The sequence below is a fragment of the Ambystoma mexicanum genome, chromosome 4p (genome assembly GCF_040938575.1).
Source record: "Ambystoma mexicanum isolate Mex_15411 chromosome 4p, UKY_AmexF1_1, whole genome shotgun sequence".
In the NCBI taxonomy this organism is placed as follows: Eukaryota; Metazoa; Chordata; class Amphibia; order Caudata; family Ambystomatidae; genus Ambystoma; species Ambystoma mexicanum.
This window is the reverse complement of record NC_090927.1, coordinates 78,580,779-78,598,245: the sequence shown is the minus strand read 5'-3', so window position 1 is coordinate 78,598,245 and position 17,467 is coordinate 78,580,779. Positions and strand designations below refer to the sequence as shown.

General features: G+C 43.5%; 1 protein-coding gene across 1 annotated transcript in view; it reads left to right on the top strand.

The window, feature by feature from the left end:
• The first annotated feature begins 7,010 nt into the window (after positions 1-7,010).
• LOC138452775 (vomeronasal type-2 receptor 26-like) overlaps positions 7,011-17,467 on the top strand; it is a 119,977-nt gene continuing 109,520 nt past the window's right edge. The window contains exon 1 of the mRNA XM_069605118.1: positions 7,011-7,238. Coding sequence (XP_069461219.1) covers positions 7,011-7,238 — 228 coding nt within the window. The remainder of the gene's footprint in view (positions 7,239-17,467) is intronic.

The window sequence follows — 17,467 nt, the reverse complement described above, 5'->3', positions numbered from 1 at the left end:
AAGGAATCCCGATCCAGAAGTAGCATGGGAAGACATAGAAGAGTTATTTCCAGAATACGAGTCATTACCAGGTCCGTCTAGAGCAAATCTGGAGGACGGGTTTGACTCTAGAAGCATTGGGGAAGCGATCGATAAGCTCTATCATGATATGAGAACCCATAAAGAATCACAGGGGAAGAGCAAAAATGATCGACTAGAGAGTACACAGCTGTATGACATAGAGGGAGCCTCATGTAGTCAGAGGCCTAAGGAGCTGGCTTTAGATAGACTGACTCTAAATAGATATGAAGAAGAAAGAAGTTATATGAGTTGGGCATGGGAAATATCAGATGAAGATAGAGACACCATCCGTGGGGGAGAGACCTATATGAGCAGATTAAGGTCATTGCCAGGAAGAAGGCGGTGCAGGAATATTGTCCCTGCGGTGGACAGACAGATGATGAGAAATGAGGAGAAGTTTGGGGTCTCACAATTTCCCTTGCTAGAGAAAGGGGGGAGCCAGACCACAGTATACGTTGGCTCCAGGTGGACAAGGATAATTTAAGGTTTAAACTCCCGAGTTTAACTTCTGGCACTGGGAAATGGATACATGAATTAGAAAAGATGACAGGAGGAAATACATTAGCTATAGGGGACCTTAAGGGTCTCCTGATTGCCATTTTTGGAGAAAGAGCTGATGACGTTTGGTCCAGAGCAGGGTATGCTGGTGTTACTACGATTAACACTGCTCATGACGGAGCACCGTTCAATAAATGCAGAGCGGCAGTCTGGAAAGCGCTTAGAGTACTATATCCAGACACGTCGGATATGGGAGCTATAATGACAAAAAAAGATGCAGAAAGAGGATGACCCACTTGTTTACATTCAGAATTTCCAAGAGCAGTGGGCCTTGGAGACACGTGAGGCTTGGGGAAAATCTATACCTGTGTTCTACCACATATTATGCCAAGGGCTGCCAGATAAGGTGCAGAAGCACCTCAAGATGTTAGTTGTATGGAAGCAAAACCGTGGTCAGAAATTCAGCTGACCATTGCGCACTATTGCAGTCTCTTGCAAGAAAAGAATCGAAAAATAGATGACATTCAGAAGGGTGAAGAGGGAAAGTTAGTGCAGAAGAAGTTGTGCAAATACGCCATTGAAGGGGCAATGATAACTAGCGGAAACAAATCGAATTTACAGCAAGGGGAAAACATGCTGGAGATGAATAATCAAAGGCAGTTTGACCAGGGTAATAATGGTTTTGCTCCTCGAGGAAGGGGAGGATTTTGAGAAAGAAGCTTTCAGAATAATCAAGGAAATTGGCAGAATAATCAGGGAAACTTCCAGAGTAATCAGGAAAGGGTTCAAAACATGCAGAATGATAAGCAGAACATGCAGTATGGGCAGGGTAGGAGATTCCTGCCTCCTATCAGTTGCACATGTGAAATTACAGGGCATTTGGCTCGCATGTGTAGAAGTCAAGGGTTTATACAGGATGGCCAATATTCTAGATGAGGGACTTCAAACCCGCCTGCATAGTCGCAGCAGAGTGGAGATGTGTTTGCTCAGAACCAACCACTGCAACAAGCACAAGCGCAGAGAATACAGCAAAGTTTGCAAACACAGCAAACAATGGTGAATTCGCTGCAAGGGCTGTCGCAGCATTCACCCATGCAGATACAGCAAAACACAAGCACAGGACTGTTAATGACTCGTAGGATAGGGGGTGTCACTGTAGAGGGAGGGAAACCTTTCACAGGTACGGGAATGAGGCTGTATCCACAATAGGACAGCTCACTGGGAGACTTAATGTTTTCAATACTAATCGTGACGCTGAATCCTCATGAGGAACCAAGGATAGACGTCGATACAGGAGGCAAAGGTTTTTCATTTTTAGTAGATACGGGTGGAACATGCTCATGTATACGAGAGGGGGAATTTTATTGTCTAAATTGAACATGACAATCTCGTTTACTGATGAAGGCATAGTGTGTTCAACACCAGGAATGCATTACTTAAACATGAGTGAATTTATTATGGTATTTACAGGGCAAGTGATCATACGAGCCGTTCTATTGGAATTTATTACTGAGTCTGCCTTCTGCTGACATGGTTACCAGGTTTAGTAGGCAGAGCTATGAGAATAGCTGTTGAATTTTTATTTAGACCAAAGATACCTATGGATGAGGGAGAGGGACACGTTTTTCCCTTAGAATTACAAGCAGCCATAGTATGAGGTGAAATGGCTTTGCTTGATGGAACTGACAAAGGCAGATGATGGTGCAAAGCAATCGCTATCGAGGAAGGTTACAGATTAACTGACGTCACTGATGAAGACCTGTTTAGAAATCATCCATCTGATGAAAAAAGTAGTGTTCGAAATTAGCATAATTTATTGGGTACGGGCAATCAGGCGAGAGGTACCCCAGAAAATGATGATAGCACAAAGGCGCCTTGATAGTTTGATGAGGATATGGCAAAGGTGACAGTCTCATTGTGGACAACGAGCCCCTATGACGTAGGCCTATTGAAGGGGGTTGGAGAAGTGAAGATTAAATTAAAACCAGGAGCAATTTTACCTCGAGCACAATAGTATCCCATGTCTCGAGAAGCAGATGAAGGTATTTTTAAGACAATATTGTCAACAAGAAATGTTGTATATAGACGAGTTGATTTCACATGAAGGGAAGAAGGTTACCCCTGAAAGAGCTGAAGCTATTTTAAAATCAGTGAAGCCGCACACGATAAAACATATGCAAAGATTTTTGGGACTATGCAACTATGCAACTATGTTAGAGCATGGGTTTATGAGCTCATATACAAGGCCCTTATTGCAAGCTCTAAAGAAAGCACAGGCAACACAGGAAAACATTGTCTGGACTGAAGAAATTTAAACATGGTTTGAGGAATTGAAAAAATCTATTTGCACAGCTCCAGTTTTAGGAATTCCCAATTATGCTGAGGAATTCTTTTTGTTTTCACATACAGATGATACTGTTATGACAGCAGTCCTTACCCAGAGAACCACATTGGGGTACAAGCCCCTTGCATATTACAGTGGGATTTTAGACCCAGTAATGAGGTCATTTTCCGTGCGAACAATCTTTGTCAGCCGCCACGTTCGCAATCGAGAAAGCTGCAAGCATAGTGATGGGATGCTCTATGACGTTATTTGTTGAGCATGCATTATTTGCCATTCTGGAGAAACCAAAAGGCACATTGAATTCTCAAAGGGCTTCTGCCTACGAAGTGCTCATATTGAATCCAGTGATTAAAATAGTCTGATGCAGAATAGTAAATCCTGCCATGTTTATAGCTGAACCCCTGGCAGAACCCCCGGAGAAAGATAAGTATGCGCACGACTATTCAAACTATGAAGAGTTCTATGATGAAATACCTAGGATAAAAGAAAATGCTTTGGCAAGTCGAGAGATTGTTTTTATTGACGGTTCTTCACGGATCGATCAAAATGATGGATAAAGATATACAGATGCCACTGTGAAAAAGCACACGGCCAATGGAAAGTTTCAAAAATTAGTGAGTGCACGATTACTGTCTCACTATTCAGCACAGGCTGCAGAGTTAGTGGCACTGATAGTCGCGCTCGAGAATCATGCAGACCAGGAAGTAACAGTGTACAGTGACTCAGCCTATGTGACGTTGACAGTGCATGCAGGGCTAGCACGTTGGAAATGGAGGGGCTACCTCTGAGCAGATGGCACTCCAGTACATCATGCAGCTCTATTGGACAGACTTATTAGGACATTACAACTCCCAGTATCCATCGTAGTCGTAAAAAGGCACAGCTCATACGAAAAAGACAGATTTGATCTAACATGGAAATCAAGCAGCAGACGAAGCCAAACTCGCTGCATGTTCAGAAAATGTTATGTCGTTTGACATGCCTAATGTAAATGAGAAAATTATGGTGATGAGTGTGACTGAGGCTTATAGCAATCATTCGAAGACACAATTAATAGAGGTCCAGGGGGAAGCACCTGAAGATACGAAGGCTCTGTGGACATGAAGATGGTGTTCTTTAAACCCCTCGGAAGCACTGTGGTGACAAGACAGCACTGTTAAACTGGTGATGCCTGTAGCCTTATTAAGGGTGGCGCTGGAACAGCTACACTACCCTTCACACACAACTGGAGAGAACCTTGCTGCAACTATTGCAGAGGTTTGGTTTGTACCGAATTTGTTAGAACATGTTGCCTTCTATGTAGTGAATTGCATTGTATGCCAAAAGTTCATGGCTGGGCACACATTGCGCACAGTTAGGGGAGTTATCCCGAGACCTAATGGCCCTTTTCAGCATTTGCATATCGACTATGTCGATATGGTGCAAGTATGCAATGGATATAGTATGTAATGGATTATAGTAGTTTGTCCCTTTTCAAGATGGATTGAGGCTGGTCCGTGTACACACCCAGACTCTACCTGTGCAGCAAAAATCCTAGTACGAGAAGCGTTTCCTCGGTGGGGAATATGTAAACTATTAAGCTAAAATAATGGTCCTCATTTTGTAAATCAAACATTTGAACAGAGTAGCCTGTTGCTTGGTATAAAGCACAAGTTTTCTTTGACTTATCATCCACAAGGGAATGGGATCTGCTCAACGGCTCGCTTAAAGAAAAAATAGCCAAGTTGAAGCTTACCTTGAAGAAAGGGTGGTTGCATTGCCTACCACTGGCATTATATGCATTGAGGAACCAACTGGGTTTGGACCACCATCTTACCCCCATGAAATAGTGACAGGGAGGCAAATGAGGACACCCATCATACCTCCATCCAGAGTTAGAAGTGATGCCTACCCAACTTCAGAACTGTTAGGAACTGAGGTATGTGATTATCTTATTTATATGACTTCAAGTATTTCTGTCATTTCAGGTCAGCTATGTCAAAAAAAGGGTGTGGGGCAGTACAGAACACAGAAGGAGATGCTTCAATAAGTGAATTTGATAAACTTTGTGTTCCCCAATTATTCCCCAAAGATGCAGTCCAAATCCGCAATCATATAAGGAAGAAGTGGGACGAACCCCGCTTCAACGGTCCTTTCATTGTAGAGGACGTTACGCCATCTGCAAACAAGGTGCAAGGCAGACGTACTTGGACTTTTTTAGGAGACATAAAGATTGATGCTGGAGAAATCCCTCTGCCCCCAAACCCATCAGAAGCATCGGGGAAGAAACGCAGCATGTGCAGACTAGGTCTATGACGAGGAAGAAGGACACAGAAGCTGTTGAGTGAAAGATAAGTGTTCATTGGACTGTGGTTTGGTTCGGGACACTCTTTTCAGTCACTTATAAAAGAGTTAAGGGAAGTTTATTTGAACACTCTATGCAGGCATTTAAAGGTCAAGGGAAGATCTTTGCTCTTAAAGCCACAGGAGTTTGTTGACTTTGGACTGAGGCATGCGTAAGCCTTGATAAGAAGAGAATATGCCAGATCGTTTTCGACAATTGAAAGAGGGTACTATGCCCTGATTCATTTCTCATTGAGTTCCTGTTAGGAAGCACATATGGTGTTACCCAATGACAATGTTTCCAGGATCATATTTGACGTTTTTTGGTTTGTATGGGCACTTAACCTGCAATCGATGGGAGAACTACTAGCGTTCACGTTTTCCTGCAAGATCCTAAGAATGGTCCGATTGTAAGAAGATTGCTCACACTGATCATTGAGCAAGTTCTGTAGCTACCTGAGTATAGTGGGGAAAGTGCAAATGCCCCTATCAACTGATAACGCACACAGACGGGTCAGTTTAGTGTTCTATTATCTGACTGAAGAATGCCCACAGCTTGTGAAAAGACGCACAGATGTCCAGTAATTCCTAAGGGACCGTAGAAACAGTGCAGCACTAAACAAAATTTTGAAAGATGTCATATTTCAAGTGAATGCTTACTCTGAGCGAACCTTGAGAACCGACTGAAACTTTCCTTCGAGGGACAGATTGAGAGTCTGCTGGTCAGAAAGAACTTTTGTTTCATCCTGAAAGAAATTCATCATGTCATCCAGTTTAAGACAGATTCGAGGCATCGACTGGGAATTGGTGTATATTGTTGAGCTTATCTAGACTTACTGAAGTAGACTGAGAACATTCTAAATGAGACTTTCTGGAGAAGACGTCTAGAGTGTACTTGTTTTAGTTTACTTCTTGTCAGAGAGGCATCCACATTTCGTCTGGTAAAAGACTGATTCAAGAAATATATTCAGAGTTTTGTTATCCAGTAAGCAGACAGCTGGTCGAGATCAATTGCTGAGCCAAGGCGACAACTTCCAGAGGCAGTACATAATGACACTGTAACTAAAGTTTATTTTGTGCTTCCTTAGAAAATAAAGATGGGTAGTATTAGTAGCAACATTGTCATGCCAGATCCGGAGAGACGTCCACGTTGTGCACAAAATTGATGCTGTAAGATCTCTTACCTCCATATTATTTACACTTGCATTTTGTTTATCATAGTACTGCTTTCACTCACAGTGCGTACGTCATATTATATAGACTTACATAGAGCTAAGACTTCTGAGAATCTTCCTGAGCAAAAGGAAGGTACAATCGTGGCAACTACTAGACAGCCGAGACCCTATGTAGTTATTCCTGTTCCAAAGAAAGAATTCTGAGTCTGAAATCAATGTTACTAACAGTCACTCACATGCAAAAAGTGTCTTAGAGGTTATTTTTGGACACCAGAGACAGGCTTTACAAGCGAGGCAAAAGAAATGGTTGTTAAAAGGTGAACGTACACAGGTAATGCATGCAAATACACCTAGTCCGCTGACGAGTGTGCCCATAATTGGTCTAGTTAGGAGAAGCTATGCTGATATACTTTTTGAAATAATGGTGGAAGGTCACAAGAGAAGAATGACACCTGCCTAAAAGAAGCCCCAAGCAGGATGATTTCGAGTTAAATGATTACCTGGACAGTACAGTTCAACTGGGAAATGACATATGGTACCAACATATAAAGGAAGTAGAAAGAAGAGCCTCAAAGGAGGAATGCTTTGTATGTGCACTCCTGCCTTACAGCATGAGAAAATCCAAGATTTTTATAGCAATCGAAGTAGATGTCCTGACAGCACATTGTCTTTCGCACATAGTACTTTGCCGAACGAGAGGCCAGTTCATGGGCCGAGATGCATATCTCAAATGGGCAACTGAATGGACAGATCCAGATGAAGATGATTATGTGCAAGACTTGAAGACAAGAGACAGTGAACACACGAAGAATCATGTGATCAGGTATGAGAAACCGCAAGTAAAGGGAGCTGGAATAAGATGGGAGGTCAATAAAAAACTTGACAGTCCAGGAAAAGCTGAAGAAAACATCAAGCATTTGAAGAACAGAGGCCAGATGCAGATCTGGGGATCAGTATTATCGCCAGATGGATGGGAAGAAGGAGTGGTTATGTGCAGACCATAGATGGTGTATGATCGTCTTGAATCGACTGTTCGGAATGCAGAGGTGCAACCTGGATGGAAGGCTAAAGACTTGACAGATGAAGAGATTGCAGACTTTGTGAAGGCCAGTATCCATTCACCTGAGGGGACAACGTTCCTGTATCCAAAGAATCATCAGAAGTATGTTGGAAGTTGGATCTATTGCAGTCCAAGTGGGCAGTGTATGCTTATGACATGGAACAAAGACGAACATGTCAAATCAGCAGGATGTCTGAAGTAAGTCATAAAGATATAAGTTCCAAAGAAACTCTTCTTCAGACTGAGATGTCTGGATGTGAAGGATGATGAAAGAGTGATCGATGAATCGCCCAGAGGGGGGAGTGTAGAGGAGGAGCCAAGTACCCCCACCTCAACCATGTCACCCATATTGCCTGTCTGTTAGGAGCCAGAGTATGAAAGCCGTGCAGTACCATTGGGTATATCGACACCTAAGAGAATTCTGGAGGCAAGGTTCCCATTGAGAAAACCATATCTGCATACAAGACGATATGATAACCATCTGAACAAGATTCCTGAAGAAATAGAGCAGATAAATGGCGAAGATGAATTGTGACGTCATAACTGAGTCGAATTGATGTATATAGAGGATGCAGTAACAGGAGAATGAAGATATTCTATAAGGCATCAAGAAAGAATCAAAGATAAGTGACATCTTGGGATCAAGGTGAAGAAGCTTATGCTGCAGAACTGATGAAGATATCAAGTTATTTTACACTTGCACAGATGCAAAAGAAACGCAAGCTAGCCTCATGCTTAATAGCGCCAACGTATATATATGTGCATGAACAAGTAATGGATGGATGTTTCTACTACATGTTATAGCAGTGCAGGACTTCTTGAAAAGGCTTCATTTCGAGTTTGTCACAGCTAACAAAAGTAAAAATTGCAAAGTGAATCTCAGAAAAGCAAGGTTGGATGAGCCAAGGAAGCCAAGGTCTTATCAGAATAAAGTATGCTGAAATTGGATACAAATCGTGTGAAAAAACAAAGCTCCTGTTCAGAAGGCATGAGCAGAACAAGGAAGATGTCAGAGGTCTATTATAAAATAGTATTTTAAAGACACTAGAAGCTTGATTTCATGGTCTCTAGTCACGTGGAAGGATGAAGTTGGACAAACAAGTTGCTCACACCTACGCATGAGGGCAGAGCGCGCCTTCACTCCCTGAATTTCCCAGAGCTAAGAACACTCTCAAGGCCGAGCTTCAAAGCTTAATTGACAAGTAGACCACTGAAGTCATGATAGATTGATATGCTAATTGGTGGGAAGCTAGAGTTAAGATGAACTCACCAACACCTGGATGGCCAGTCTGCCTGCTGCTAGACGTAGGTGGAAAAGTACTGACGAAGGTTAGAGTGCCAACCAATCGTAGGGGACCACATAATTAGGGGTTCTATAGTTTAGGTAGCCAATGGAACGTTGTATATTTAGTGACGCCCATAGTGATCATTCTAACGGGAGGGCTTAGTTGCCCCACCTGATGTTAAGGAGCCAATCACATAGTTTTACTCTCTTAGACTAGTATGGAACATATACTTAGATGTTCATTTAGAGCCTATCACCGTTACTCATAAGTTCGTAGTTTTGCCACGTAGGATGACATTGATTGTGACGTAGGTCAACATCAATGATGACTAGTTTTGTGTATAAAAACTCTGTTTTTTGTAAGATGCGTTGAGTAAGAGGATCGAGCGAGTCGTTTTGATTATTGATGTATGAGTAAGAATCTGCATCCCCATCCATCTGCAGGGTAATTGCTACTCATCTTAAAGGGCTGAGTTATTCAGTTCAACTGTATTTTGTGTGTACGCCCTTGGGGTGGGACCTGGATTAATGGAGTGTGTGACCAATATGCATTCCATCTTATGGGTGTCTGGTATCTGCGTGTAACACAAAGAATGAGACAGCCCTGCCTGAAACTGACATGAATGCAGTGTGGTGTGCTGAAAGGCTGGGTTCCTGCCCCAATCCACATTCCTTGTTATGGGTGTCTGGATGGAAGAGAATGGCCTGAAGGCATTTTGAGCCTGATTGGCCGCCTGCTGCATGAATGTCCTTCTAAATGATTGGCTGCCTGAGCTTGGCTCAGCGGTGTGAATGAGAGTCCAAACAGTATATCTGGGGACCTCTCACTTACCAGAATTGTTCAGAAGCTGAAGTCAAAACTTGATGCTTATCCTTGAAGCCCAGCTGGAAGAAGAATTGCTGCTGCTCTCCTTCACCAATCTGAAAGCTGCCGTGTCTGTCAAGGACTGATCCAAGAAAGTACCTAGTTAGGAGACCTCTTCCCGAGCTACGAGGGAACATCATGCAAATGCTAATCTTCACCAAGGCACCCTGGAAGCCAGTCCCAAGAGACTGCCGACCGGAGATGGGGACCGCAGAGTAATCTGAAGTGAAGCACCCCGACTTCGAAGTTCATCGTCGTCGACCAGGGTTTGGAGGTTTGCCGTAACTGCTGGAAGTCAGTCGAGTCGTGTTGCCCCGAAGCGGGGACAGCTTGATGTCGTGCTGCTGAATGACCGGAGACGCAACGCTCCACCTTTGCCTAAGACATTTGCAAGAAAGGACTCCCTTGCCATCATCGTCGACGGCTTTGTCCCGCCGGAGAAAGTTGAGGTTGTCAGCAAACCGAGGAGAATCCGCCGGTGGGTTTCCCGCCACCCGAAGTCCACAAAGACACAGACCAACGAAGATCTGAAAGCCAGCTGTGGTCGAGTCCCGACGGTCAACGCCAATGCCGATACCCGAAGCTTGCTGCTGGGCCTACGTTCTTAATCGATCTGCTTTGCGCCAACAAACTCTTGCATTGAGGTGCACCGCACACCTCATCTTCACAGGACGTCCACGACTGATCTTCGACGAGCACTGCGAAGATCGAAGCTGCTCTCTGGATGACAGTGATCACATTTTCTTCGAGGAATTTCGACACTCTGTGGCTCTGCTTTAAATGGAGACCACCCACGAGGGATCCGTCGACAAATCATCGAAAGAAACTCTGCTAAACTCAGGTACATTGGGGCAGTAGAACATTTTAGCAGGAAACAAGACTATCTTCAACATATATGGACTGGGCGTGTTGATACACTTTATTTACAGGTTGCCCATGTGGGGGGATCCTCACACAGAACTGCTTCATGGTAGTAGGACAAAGCATTCTGCCATTGTTTAATCTAACTGTTTGATTTGTATGTCATTTGAACGGTCAGCAGTTGGTGCATTTTAAAGGAGTCTAGAGTGAACTGTGGTACCACATAGACATATTAGATTTGCCAGAGTACAAAGTGTGTTATTAATTCTGTATATATATTGAACCTTATTTATATTGAACCTCATTTATATAAAGAACTGTGTTATCACCTAACATAGTGTGTGGACATTCCTTTGTGGGGGCTAAGGCACTACACTGTACTTAAGAACCAGCTTGCATCACCTCCTGACAGCTTAAGCCTTGATTGCTCGTCCATTGCTACCGCATAGAGAATCTTGGCTGGGTGCTCTGTGCTTCTACTCTACCATATAGAGGGCAGGAGTACAGAAACCCTACCGGAAGGATAGCTCAGCGGCAACGTGCTTGCCTTGGAAACAAGACAACACGAAGCAACACAGGTTCAATCTCTGGGTCCACGAATAAAAACCTCTGGGTATTAAGCGCATTATAAATACGCAACTAAGAGACATATTCCTGTAACAGTGCCTCACTGCCCCGGGCTGTGTGAGTGCTTTAAAAATGCAGCAAAAAATAAAAAATACCCTGCAGTCTTTCCAATCAGTAGGTACACTTTGCAATTTACTGGGTAGTGGGAGTGCTAATAACTGAGATGTAGAAGTGTGCTGCAGTGAAATAGTCAAATATACACCATCGGCTGAACAGTAAATAACAACATATAATTTCTTCAGTAAATTCAAACCTAACAGGTTTACACCACAGTTAGTTGTCAAAAGAAAAGGACATGCATCATTAAATGGTCCCAGAGAAATAGGTACTGGTGTGTAGACCGGACTGATTACAGGTGCGCCAGCAAACCCTACAGAAACATTTTGTTGCCCTGACAGAGGAATATCTGGAACCGATAGGTGATCAATGGAGCACTTCTGTGCACCAGTATCAACTAGAAATGTGTGTGGCCTATGCCCAACTTTCTTTGTAAAGTAGGGTCCTTTTTGTTTGACAGGGATATGGGCAGGTCCCAGCCCCGGTTTCCGGCTGTCTGAGCATAAGAATATGTCATCAGATGTGTAGTCCTCGGAAAAATAATTCTGTGAGGGAGTGTTATCGAAAATAATGGAGGGCCTAGTCGGGTGTTGGGTGTCTGTATTGGCTGTGTAGTTGCTGAACTGTGGAGGCTGAGAAAACTGGCTTCTATTCGGTCCCTGCATGCCATTAATACGTCCTCTTCCCCTTCTCACGTACATATTGCTTCCCTTCTGCTAGAGTATTGGGCATTGTGGCCTCCAGTGGCCTTCCTGCTTGCAGTAGGTGCACTGGTTCTCATTCACTATGCCAGTGTGTGTGGCATAACCTGTCCCCAATTTGGCTCATGTCCTCACGGTCCCCTAGCTACCTGCTGTAACAACATCCTAGTCTTCAGATCTACTTTTTTATTTTCTCTTCTTTCTTTCTCAGTGCTAACTCTGTTCTCATAATACTGAGCCATCAGCAGTATTTCGGAAGGTGTTTTTGTTTGCCAGGCACTCTCTGAGGCCGCGATTTGAGACTGATTTTCAGACAAGGGAGCAAACTTGTACAAACTTGTACAAATCTGTCAACAAACAATCTTTTTCCCAATTCAGTGTTCAGATCTTGTCCGCATTAGTCTGCAAATACCTGCTCAAACCTATTGAAATGCTCTGTTGCCCCCTCAGATTTCCCTTGCATGCAGACTGATAATTTGTACCATATAATCCTTTTCTCTGGTACTAAACTCTTAAGTTTAGCTTGGATGGTGTTAGGTAATGATAATATTTTCTCTGGAGGTGTCTTGCCTGCTTTTCCTTGTATGTAGGTAGCCATGAGTTCTGGCCATGTTTCCCCCAATGCCCCGTTAGCATCTATGTTCCTGATTTGCTTCAATAAATCAGAAGGTAAAATGACGGGAAATAATAAATCTATATCTTTTAAAGTAAAAACTGAAGAAGCCAAGACCGACTGTACTTCCTTATAGAACCCGGTGGGGTTCTTCCTGGGCTGGATAGCTTAATTGTGTTAACTTCTTGCCTGGAAAAGAGGGCATATACAAATTGTTCAATATAGTGTGCCGCAACTGTTCTAGCAAGCACGTCACCATTGGATGGCTCCTCTCTTTGTGGGACGAGTGTCGGCGGCACCTCTCTCATGAGCATCTGGGCGGTGGCCTTTTCAACCCTATTGTTGAGCAGTAAAGCTAAATCAAGAGACAGGGAAGTGAGGGCATTGTCATCTATGAAGATGCGCTTATATATTTTCATAACATCTGCTGTACAACACAATTTCTTTTTCATGTATCCGTCTTGTAGGTTTTTAGCCATTAGTTTAATACCCGTTTCTGAATGGATGGGGAGTATTGCTTAAATGTGCCATGGATCTCCATAGGGGAAAGGGATGGATTAGAAATCATCTAAGAGCGTCTCTAAAGATGATGTGCATTTCTGCAGCATCTCCACCGTGTGCGGAAAGTGCTCTTCTGAATGAACGTCTTGTTTATTAAAGGACAAGATATTCCTAAAGCATTTAGTTTTGCTATCTGCGGTTCATGTAGTTCCTCCGTATGTGAGAACAGCTCAGATAGGTGCTGATTCCTGTCTTCTAGTGTATTGAGGGTGCATGCTGAATGATTTAAATGTTGCAATTCTCTGGGTACTGCAGAATCAGTGAGTGTGCACCATTCTCGGGCAAGTGTTTTTCTCATATGTTCAGGGGTATGGTAGTCAGTCAACATATGTGAGACAGCTAATTCAGTCCCTTCCAGTATATAGTTCTGTAAAGATGGTTAGTACTGCCCAAAAAGAGTTGATACAGTTGAAACGTCAGATAAATTATGAGGACAAGATTTGTGAATTGCATATCCCATGGAATTACACTGGTATCAATATCACAGACGGTAATACAAAATCATAAAGATAATGTTACTTTTGTCACAAACCAGGATCGCGCCATTGAGAAGGGCATAGGAAGAAATAAAATAAAAAAGCGATTGACCTTAAGTTCCGTCACATTGCAAGTGTTAAAGTTCCATACGGAGGAACTACATGAACTGCAGATAGCAAAGCTAAACGCTTTACGAATATCTTGTCCTTTAATGAACAAGATGTTCATTCAGAAGGACACTCTCCCCAAACACTGTGAAGATAATGCAGACATGGAGATCCATGGCACATTAAAGCAATACTCCCCATTCATTCAGAAACTGGTATTACAAATAATGGCTAAATACCTACAAGATGGATACATGAAAAGGAAATTGTATTGTACAGCAGAAGGTTGAAACACATGTCGGCTGATCATCTGAATAAATCAACGCACAATTTATCTGATGTTTCAACTGTATCAACTCTTATTGGGCAGTGCATGGTTTGTAATACTTTACAGAACTATGTTACTTGGTGGTAGTTGGGGTTCTACCACTTAGTACTGCTACGCAGTTAGCCTTTGAAAGTGATTTAAGGGCACCAGCACCCCCAGTTATACGGGTCCACCCCGCTGAGTTTCTAATCCTTCCAGTATATCATCTTCTGCTGGTACTCCTAACCTTGCCTTTTTGTTCACTGTTAGTGCGCTACAAAGCCCTGCTCTCTAATCACTAAGTGGTGCGTGAATATTTCAATAGAGGGTATAGGATTTGGAAGTGGTAGGGGAGCTAGGTTGCGTAGCCTTAAGGAGTTCTGGTGTGGGAGGTGCAGCAGGCCAGGAGTCGGTGTCGGGTAGATGCAGCACTGGTCGAGGCACCGCTGGTACATAGTGCGGTGGTGCAGTCGGACGTTCTCTTCTTTCACACAATAGTGCATCCATTAATTTATCAGCTGTGTGCAGCTCTTTGGATTAAGGACACTTTCATGTAATTTTGTCTCTTTGTTGCACAATTTGCTCATGTTTTTACTCCTGCTTGTTCTTGTCTTGGACCATGACAAAACATGTTTTACGCTGCTCTTTTTCCTAACTACTTTTTGCAAAAAATGCAGTCATTTTATTTTCTGTATATCTTGTGTTTGTTTTTTCGTTTTTTACATTATTTGTTTAGAAGAAATCTCCAGCTAAACTACAGGTATCAGCTTTCTACAATACCAGAATACTTTATAAGCGCCACTCAAAAAAAAGAAATAAAGCCAAAAGGCATAGCCAATTGAATAAGGCTACTCTTAGCAAAGGTGTTAGTATTTACTTTATTTTTGTCTATAACCTTGCCTACCGGATCTCAAATTGTGGATGGGTTTTAGAAGTTGATTTATTTTTCCCAACATCCTGAAACTAGTAACTCATACAACTTAAAGTATATCGTACATCGTTCCAGCCAGGCAAAAACGTTCAGGTTGAGAAAAACCTATTAGCACAAACTATCGTGGAGCAGACTGAGGTTTGCACAGCAAAACAACACGTATTGTTTTTAGTTAGGTTTGACACATATTAGATACCCACATATAGTAACACAGAACGAGCAACACATGTTTTACTGTTGCAGTTGCAGAGGTTACAAATAGGGCAGCATTATAGGCCCTGTGTTTAGTTGTTATACAAAGTTATGGTCCGAAGTGAGGTGTGCGGGAAGAACTGAAACAGGTGGAATATGGAGTCAGACAGGTACTATGGTAAGAGCGAGGTCTGTGTGTTAACATGGCAGAAGTGTCGCCATGTTGGAAGTTAAGGCCTAGTGTTTTATGAACACAATAGAACACAGGCCCTGATGTTGAGCTGCGGCTCGCTGTAGTTCAGCTCCAAAAACAAACCCCATTTCCCGTTCCCCAGGAGAGAAGCCGAGGTCAGAGGCACCTGCAGTGTGCAGATAACAGCTAATTATGTCCAGCTGCAGGGCCTGAACGTGGTGGGAATGGAATGCAAGCTGTAGGGATGCGCCCATTGAAATTGAAGGGCAACGTCATGAGAGTAGGGCATAAGGTTTTGTGATTTCCAAGAGGCTAAACAAAGATTTAGAGCCCTGCTGCCCTCCCCTATGAGTGTTCATCCCATATGAATTACAAATGGGCACACAAATGAAACAGATAAATCCCTGAAACTCAGACTCAAGAGTGGTGTCCCCGTCATGTCATTACTGGGCACCTGGGGTTCGAAGGAGATAAGGGGGAGGCCATGTCTGAAACATCCTGTGATTTGGGATAGGAGGAGAAGAGGTGATGCCAGTAAATTAAGCACAAGGTCGGGAGGCAGCTTGGGTGCTCCGTGGCGTCTGGTATAATGAGAAGTCTCATTGTCTAATTAAAAGCTGAGTTGGCCTCGCCAGTTTACTTTGATCGTGTCTGGAACAGAGAGGTGCACATCACGTGGCATTCTCAATGTATTAATGTGTCAATAAGTTTGAACCACCAATCCCATGCCTGGATTCAATGGTAACGATGTAGGGGACCACGTGTTTAGGGGACAATAGCATGTTCTGTAGGTGGTAGCCAATGAGGGTGGTGGGATAACACTGTAACTTGCTATTCAAATCCTGCAATGTACCTCTATATAACCTGTAACTTCTTGGAGCGGTGATGAGCTCTGTGTCAGTTCGATTCTATGGACCATCTGAGACCCTTTGCATGTAATCAACCTTCCTTTCCCTTGCAAAGCGGTGCAGTGATTACTTGGCTTTCTGGATTATTTTTACTGTTCGGTTTTTGGGTTGCTATTTTCTTTACAATGGGTTGACCATAACTTGGTCGGGTCTTGGTCCAACAGTCCATGTCATGAACAGGGATGTCAGCCTGGTCTCCAGGGTTTGAATGGGTAATTTCCTGTAACACTGCCAATACCTCATGCTCTCTGTGAGCTGGGATGTCATGGCACACACCATCGGAGGAACAATAAATGGAGTATCTTAGCTTACACAATAAGTCTAATCCAAACCAATTCACAGGAGAACAGGAACTCAGCAAGAATGCATGTTGGTCAGAATTTGGACCTATCGTGACCATGAGCGGGGCAGACACAGGATGAGGTAGTGGAGTAACCCATATACCGACAGTGTTAACTACTTAATCAGAATGCATCATTCATGAAAACTCAGAGGCTTTTAGTGTGGAGTGTGACACTCCCCTGTCAACCAAACATTACATCTTCTGACCAGCAGTAACACAATCAACACACAGGGCAGTAGAATCAGTCGGTATGAATGGTGCAATAAGTTTGGGGACTCCTTGGCAATCCTAACCATCGGTCTGAAGTGGTGTTGGTGGAGGCTGGGGCTTAGTTATTCTGCTTTACAGGGTTGGCTGCCCACCTCAACCATCATACTGAGGCTGATGTAGGCAGTTGGCTTTACTGTGTCCAAACTCTTTGCAGTAATTACACGGATCATTGTATGTGTTCATAGAATACTTCTAAGCAGTTTGCCTGGTTCATGTGATTGGGGTGCTCCTCTGCCTCTTAGCCGTCCTTGCCCTCACCCCCTACCCCCGGTGAGGGGCTGAACCCTCCCTTTCCCTGGCAAGGTTGTAAACTCTGTATCTGCAACTCCATAAGTCTGGCTTCAGTAGTTTCTTTCTGTCTTTTGAACTTTTCATGAAAGTGCTGTGCAGCTAGAAAAACCTCTACCACACTCTTTCCTTCCCACGCTATTAGCACTGCTTGCACAGGCGTTGCTAGGGGGGGGCTAAGGGGGCTATAGCCCTGGGTCTTTTAGTTGTAGCCCGGGATAGAAGTTCAGGGGCTACAACCAAAAGGCTATAGCTAGCCCCGAGTCCCGCCAGTCCCGACATTAGCTTAGCCCCTGATCTTTTGCAGACCTAGCAACACCCCTGACTGCTTGTATTCTATGTGATAACCTTAGGTTGCAAACCCATAACCAACTAAGCCACAACATCTTCAGGTGCTATAATGGCTGCAGAATAATCCCAGA